Source organism: Typopeltis vanoorti, chromosome 14 (genome assembly GCF_054136105.1).
Source record: "Typopeltis vanoorti isolate ZY-2024b chromosome 14, IOZ_Tvanoo_1.0, whole genome shotgun sequence".
NCBI lineage: Eukaryota > Metazoa > Arthropoda > Arachnida > Uropygi > Thelyphonidae > Typopeltis > Typopeltis vanoorti.
In genome coordinates this window covers 71115177-71123554 of record NC_143562.1, presented here as the reverse complement: position 1 = coordinate 71123554, position 8378 = coordinate 71115177, and the positions used below count along the sequence as shown (strand labels likewise).

The 8378-nt window shown below is 29.5% G+C and overlaps 1 protein-coding gene across 1 annotated transcript; it reads right to left on the bottom strand.

Moving 5' to 3' along the window:
• Positions 1 to 1726: 1726 nt before the first annotated feature.
• Positions 1727 to 7634, bottom strand: LOC150099613 (uncharacterized). Its single transcript, XM_090404293.1, has 6 exons — positions 7386 to 7634; positions 7154 to 7209; positions 5619 to 5729; positions 3740 to 3775; positions 2879 to 2917; positions 1727 to 2012 (listed from the first exon to the last, which is right to left on the bottom strand). Exons 1-6 carry the CDS (start codon positions 7501 to 7503, stop codon positions 1902 to 1904), a joined length of 471 nt encoding a protein of 156 aa, XP_090260419.1. The 5' UTR covers positions 7504 to 7634; the 3' UTR covers positions 1727 to 1901.
• Positions 7635 to 8378: the final 744 nt, after the last annotated feature.

The window sequence follows — 8378 nt, the reverse complement described above, 5'->3', positions numbered from 1 at the left end:
CTTTAACTTGATTTTTTTTTTTTTTTGGTACATTACACAGCTACGTGCCTCGGAGCTGTGTAATGTCCAGATACTTTTGATCAGATAGAGTATTATAGTATTTATCAGTAGAGTATTTTAGTATTTATACAATAATTATAATTTCTTTCTACTACACACACACACACACACACACACACTGATAAATGTTGTTGTTAAGATATACTACTAGACATTTGTTAAACCAATATTGTACATTCTGTATTCGAGAGACCTATTAAGTAGCAATCATTATGAATTTAGACCTCACTCAAGTACTGTAAGATACTATTACGTAGGATAACAGTTCACACAAGACAGTCTACATAAACTTATACGTACTATTGATCTCTCTCTCTCTCTTGATGTGTAAGGCCTCTTCAAAAATACATCTGAAATGTTGCCGACAAAATCTAACAAATTCGAAACATTCCAGTTAAATCGGCAAATATAAACTAACAAGCACTAAAACAACATATCTCTGATACTATTAATGTGATTTATTACTTTTTTTTAATGCTGGGTTGAGAAAAGAAAATGAAATTAAGTGACATGCGGAAATGGTTTCCTATAAATATAATACATAGAAGAAAGGATTTTCATTATCCAGACATACTACAAACATTATCAGTGTTTTCGATATTTATACGAATATTGGGTTCGAGGTTATATTGTGAGAGGTTGGGGTAATCTATTGCTCGTATAAAATTAGTGATTTTTATAATTTTTATTGTTTTTTTTTTGGTAGAAATTTAATGTTTTATAATATATTGAATTATAGTTTTGGTATTTTATAGCATTTACTATTTTCATTACATACTTTATTGTGATATTGTAATATTAAATACGATTATAAATGGCGCAAAAAAGAAACAGATCTCTAACAAGAAGAGCAAAGTAGTTAACATAAAGGTTTTCTTCACTAAATATAGTATTAAAGAGTATATTCAATAAATATCCAATGATTCTGAAAACGGTAGTGCACAGCAAGGAAATACTAAAGTAGGATGTCCTTCACCCCCCCTAATTTTTGATCTAATTTCACAATTGCCTGATTGAACATATCAACTTTGTATCTAAGTGATTGACTTCGGCCATTGATTCATATATGACAGCCGCTAAAATCTCATTCGGAGGAATGCTAATTTTTATTTTCTTAATTAGTACTTCAAACTCTCAAGCTATAAAAAGGTTATTCTACTCACATTGATTTATTTGTTTGTTTCTGAGAAAGAAAATATCTCGAAGTATGAGGAGTAAAATTAAATTTGTAGTCCTTCCTTGTCCATTTGATTAAACGCATGACAATATCTAATTTAGTAGACATGAGCACTTTTTCCATCGTGTCTTAATTGTGATAAACAACATTCAGTCATTCCTGAAAATAATTTCAACAAAATGACAAAAGATCCGACAGATATCAATTACAATCAGATCTTTTGTTAGCCCTGATCAACTGTTGTTAATAGAAGTAGAATGACCTATCGTATATTCCTTATAATTCTGTATTACTTTGCAGACTTCAAGGAGTTTCAGCTCATATGTAGTTTGAAAATAAACATATTTACAAAGACAACAATATTTGATACAAAAAATATTGATGTCACTCTTAATATTTTCAGGTTTTTAAGAAGCCCTGTAGCCCTGTGTTATTAAGAATTTGATAATTTCATTGAAGTTATTCTTTTCAAATTAAAATCCATGAGTTAATGTTATTTTATATTATTTTTATTCACAAATTTGCTACAGCTTATTTGGCTATATGACTGCAAAAAATAACTATAATATTACAGGAAAAATAATGTAAGACTCTTATTTTTATTTTTCAATGTTTGGTATTTCTCAGAATGTCTTCTAATCAGATCTGATCATCACTGACTCAATCACTTCTTCCTCTTCTTTCTTCTTTCCGATTGATTAAGAAGTTCAACTGCCATATTTTGATTTTGAAGATGATCCATATATATATGCATGAAGACACCCGTCAGACATGGCTGTAAGATTAAATTGAAGCAATCGTTTTTTTCTTTCATTATTAGCTAACGAGTATAATATATTTTCATATCTGAATGTTATTTTAAACAATTATTTACATAAAATATCTTTAAAAATTGGAATATTTGGGATCAGCTCACACAATTCTATAAGAGAAATATAAGGAAGAAAAGTCTATAAATATGCTAAAAAAATTAATCTGAAGTATCGATTACTTCATTTTTTTTAAACTAAAAACAATATTGAAGTTATTCTCAACTTTCGGTGAGTGGCTTCGATGTCATTAAATCTAGTATTCTTCGTTGTTCACGCCCTCTTGTATGCTGTAATGAGAACTCACTTAAATTTTAAATATTTCTAATATCTACCACATGTTAATTATTAACAATGAACACTTTGGTGTTATATTTATGAGAATAGTCATAAATCAACTTTACTGGCGTTACATAGTATAGTTTTTTATTATTATTATTATTTATAGACTACCTTGTAATCGCAATGTTTCATCGTAATTTGCTCTTCTTGCGAAAAGACACAGAATCGGATATTTCTTATAAAAAAAAAACTTGTCTGATCTACGAATAATATATTCGTAGATCAGACAATTCAATTCAATAAACAATTCAATAACGGTACGACCGCTTCGAGAAAATTGAATCGAAGTAAAAAAACACTTCTCAGTTGAGTGTACAGTAAAAAAACATCTGTAGAACTGCTACATCTTCAACGACCCTAACATTGTTCCATATTATAATTATGAATATTTTTACCCTTGATTAAGATGACCTATTTTAAACACAAATGTCAAAAAAATAATATCAAATATATCAAAAAAATAATAATAAAGTGAAAAAGAAACACTTACTGTTGTCGGTTGCATAATCTTTTCCATCACGTAATCAGACTGAAAAGATGACGAATTAAAAAATAATTATTCCTCCCTTGAAGTACAATTATTACATTTTGTTAATCGTTAAGTATATATATATATAGAATAATTATATGAACATATTTATTAAATTATCGGCGAAAGAATGCATGTAATTCTGATGAGTAGGAAGAGTGTATTGTGAGAGTTTTAGAATTATTTATTGTTATAGCTACAATTATCATTTCAAACATATGTGCAGTTCTCTCAACCAAAACAACCAACAGTCAATGGACGTATGGCCAGATTGCAATCCTCTTACGCCAGATATGTCTGTCCTGGGCGTATACTTCAGTTTACTGGATGATTATTCTGTTTAGGTTTTGTTTTATATTGTGAACGCATCTCATTCGAGCCTGTCTCTTTCCCAACACTGTCTGGATCATCCGTCGGTTAACAAAATCATATTAAGTGATAACATGATTTTGTTAACCGACGGGATGTCCTAAATTTTGATACTATTACAGGACCAGGATAAACTTTCCTTATATAAGATAGCGATGAGAGGAAGCTTACCTCTTCCGATGTATCTCATCATTACTTTCGAATTTAAACCATCCTTTTTCAAAATACTCCTTAAAATACATTTGATGAAAAACAAAAGGCGTCCATATCGTCCTTACATGCCGGAATGGGTCAGCTCCATAAGGAGCTGATATAAACTGAATGAATCAGATTTTGTTATTTTATTAAATTTATCCAGTATTAACTAATTTGATAACGTAATATTTTATCTTCTATTATTAGGGCTTTTTAAGTCCTTAAAAATATCAAAAATGGAAATCGAAATATACTTACGCTTATAGCCAATGTATTGTTAATGCATAAGCCGATCTGAAAATCAAATTTCAAAATGTAAAATGAGCATAACGTTCACGAATATTAATAAATAAATTAATATGTACAAAGTTAGCTTATAGCACACGTGTTTGGAGAGTTTTATTTTATTTCAGTAGTGACACGATAATACCTATAAGGAATTCAGTTTCATGATTTATACAATACGAGAAGTTTGGTTTTAAGAATCACACTTAATTCAATCGTATCATTCACAAGCAATTTATTTTTGATCTTGAACATAAATTATTTGGATTCCTGTTGGGTGAGTTTAATTAAATTTAGAGTAGAGTAAAGGCATCTTATGGAAAACAGGACGACTATGTCAGTCGACATTTTCATTCAACAAAATTAACATAAAATAAAAACAGAAAAAAAATTCCTGTATTTACATGTAAAATGTACGAGTGGATCACTATCTTACTTCAGGTCTCCTATGGAAGAGTAGATTCAGTAAGATCGGCTACCTTTTTCGTGCAGGAGTGCTGATATTTCAGAATTTGCTCCTTGATTGAAAATTCTGATTCGCTCATCGGGAGAAAGATTTTTCATAATAGTTTTTTTTAACAGATGGCGACTTATTCATACGAAAAAATTGCAATATTAAATACCACACGGAAAAATCTAATTTTATTCAAACAACAGCAAGTCAGCAGCTTACCACAGCCGGATTTAACAGATGGGTGCATTCGTCTCCTCTTCGCTTCAATTGTAATAATCAAATCCGTATTAATTTTTGATTGTGTCACTGATCTGTAGTAGCACTGATTGTGTCACAGATCAATCAGTGAGAACCGCTGCAAATGGTGAAATTCATTCCTTATCACTTCATTTAATAAATATTATAAGACAATTAGAAAACAAGAAATTAAATTCCATTCTCTCAACCGGACAAGTGGAGCTCCCCCTGTAACGCATTCGAAATGACTTCGCGACATTTGTGCGGCAAGCAAAAAAGACTAGGTTCTAATCTCCTTTAGAATTTTTGAATGGGATAGTGTTCAAGCACTGCTCAGATTGCTTGAGAATTCTCAATAAGTGTTCGATGCTATTATACACTCGTACGTAGAAGAGTTTTCCATATGGAAACATGGTGTATCGTGCAATGCTATACATTAGCAGCAATTATTACTGCTAATGTATATAAAAAGCAAAATACAATAAAACCATAATTTTATCATTTTTAGCAGAGTTTGATGAATGATTTAATATTCCATATTATGCTATTAAATAATAATTGCTTTCAGTTATAACAAGATATTTTAACAGTGCTATGACGAAATATATGAGTATGACGCTAATGATATATTGATTTATTTAAAACATGTAAATGATGCACTTTAATAATGAAAGATGAATGTTTAATTTTTTCTTTATCGAATCCATTATAAAAACCAGGATTACTATCATCAAATTTTCATTGCTTATTGATTACTGATTGGCATAATTTTTTCTTGGGTGGATTACGTAAACGTTTTTGTAAAGTTAAGTAATAGCAAAAGACTACTTCGTTTGTCATATTTAATATTTATATAAATATCCCTTTTTGAAATGTTCTGAAAATATTGTAGCGCATCTCAAAATAATTCAGCACAGCTCGACATAAACATTCTTAAAATATCTTAATTAACTGTGTAAAAGATCATGTATTCTCGCCTAAATTTTTTGAATGAAAAGCTACTATTGAATATATTAATAACAATAATTTATAATAATCACTCTTGGAAAAAAAAGATTACAATACGAGTAACATTACAGAATTTTAGGCAATTCATATACGCTTTGGTTTTTTAAAGAAATCAATGCACTGTTGTTTTGAAATTCAACCAAAAACGCGTACCTTGTTCATTGCTTCCTCATCTTCCTTACATAACTTTTCGACCACCACAACAAGTTTATCTTGCCTATTCGGATAGTCTTGCGCGATGCAATCTTTCATGACATCTAGGGACTGAAAAAAAGTACTCCCTTAATTATAGTATTTGTTTCTTTATTCTGCAAAATACTAAATGAAATGCACGTGGGAATAAATAAAGAGCAGGTATCCTAATCGCATTATTGGGCATTAACTGTGTTCTATACTATCTCTGTTTATTTTATTCTTTAATAAATATAGGTACACCGTACTTATAGGTACTTTAATAAATATAACTACTCTTAGGTACGAAACGGATCGAAAGTTTCCTGTAGGATGAAAATTAGAAAACATAATTTTGCTGATAAACGAAACTAGAATTTTTCTTGTTAATATCAGGGTTTCTCCATGGAAAACAGACGGAGGTTTAAATGAAATATTGATTACTCACTATAACACGAACACTGACCCAGTTTACTACATAACATTTAAAGTTAGAAATGTTTTTTTTTCTTATAATTATTAATCTAGAACAAAATAAAATAAAATCAATATTGTTATTATGAAATGATATTGAAATTCATTGCTCTTTCATAGTGTAGTATTTTGAAAATTTTCTAAAATTGACTCGAAAACTTATGTGTATATTGACTTGAAAGCTTTGACATCAGACTTGCCTTGGAATTCTGTCTCTTAAAGACATGCGCACTCTTTCGAAAAAGCTGATTGCTTTCAAAGTACTAATAAGAATACTTTTAACTACACGATTTATTGTGATTGATGCGGATTTCAAACGTTGATTCTTATGGACCAGATTTCAATATCTCAGCAATACCAAGTCGTAAATCTGCATTTACTTCTTCATATTTCTTCAAAATTTCAAATATCTCCAAATCCGCATTGAAATTATATTCTATGAAAGGCTCTTAAAATCTATATTTCTCTCATTATCGAATATTTTGAAATTTAAATTTTGAAATCACCGTATTTTTATAAATCTTTTGACTTTTTGAAAATTCTATTTGCACTAGAAATCTGTTTTATCGTTTGAAGCAAATTAGACTGTTAGACATTTCACTGCGCACCTTTGCAGTTAATGTTCTAGTTGAACAACGTACGCAGCCAAAAATTTATATTATTTATGTCTTTACATAAAACAAAAACAAAAAATAACTATAATCGCATAACAAGATAATGTCTTGGCTGTTTTCAATTAGTGTATATATTATTCATTAGGTCCGATTTGCACTAGAAAAAATAAGTAAATACCAGCTTTTAGGGATGAAAAATAAGCTCAATCACTTCTAAATGAGAGAATGGTTCCATGAGTTAAAGACTTTAGAAAAGAAAGACATATGTTCGAGGTAAAAAAAAAACTTCCTGGGAAAGAAATATAAATTCTTCCAGCATCACCTAAATGTTATAGTCCAAACGTTTCTTATGTTATGTCAAACTAAATAAAGTTTTACAGAGTGAGATTTTCAGTAAAGAACAGAAAAACACATATATAAAATACTTACTTTTCTTTCTATCAGATTGAAGCACAAAGCGACACTCTGCTGTGCAGTAGGACTTTCTGAGAAAAAAAAGTCAATGAAAGCACATTCTGTTTTATATGAAAAAAGCATAACGTCTCATATATCAACTGATATAATAATTATGTTCTAATTTTATTCTGATTCAAGCTAAAGGGAATGTCATTTTCTATAAAGGCAGAGCCGATATTCAAAAAATGTTTAACTTAAAACTTACCGCACATCAGTTGTATTACATCCTTTCTGCCACTTTCCTCTTCTTCCTCCGGCTTCGGTTTTGCTAATACAGAAATTATCATTGGCAGCAAAAGTAGACCAATAATTCTTCGATTCATATTGAACGTTGCGAGAATTATTTCTGATTCAGAGCTGAATACAAGCTTCTAGGTAATATCCGGTGTTTATGTACATATAATACGTCTTATATAAGACGATGCATGACCATCATGCAATAAAAATGAAAGAAATAAAAGAAAATATTCCAAGACCCCGGAAACGTGTGTTAAAGTAGTTAACGTTTTAATGAACATCAGTTTTACTCCACACACACACACACACAGTTATTTCATTGCCAAAATCAATCAGTTTATTCTTTCATACAATCTTTTTTTTTACATCTTGCAAGTGCAATTCCGTGCAACTGATAAATAGTATTAGTCCAACGGATATTATTAGCGGCTCTAATTTTCCGATTGTCCTTGCAATTCGAGAGCAAAAAAAAATAAAAAATAAAAAATAAAAAAAATAAATAGATAAAAATAAAAAAATAATAAAAAAAAAATCCTGATATAAGCAAAATCATTTAGTGTTTTCATAAAATCGTCAGATCCCTTTTTAACTATTAATTTGCAACGTTATTTTCAAAGGAATTTACTAAAATCCACAGAATAAATAATTAAAACGCGATATTATTATTATCAGAGAAAATTACATTCCACTATTGTGGAATATATAGTGGAATGTGTGTAAACAGTATATGCCCAAGTGCCTTTTTCTTGCAAAAAATCTCCTTGAAGTACTGACCATAATTGGAAATTATGTAGAAATAATTGGCGATATTTATAATGTGTGCCTGATATAACAATTATGATATAATTTAAGGACGTAATACTCGGCAGAAAATTGAAAAAGATTACTATTTGAGGATATTTGGTTGGTATATTTATCGGTATATTTTTCTCTTTATTATCCATTTTCTTCATAACTAGAC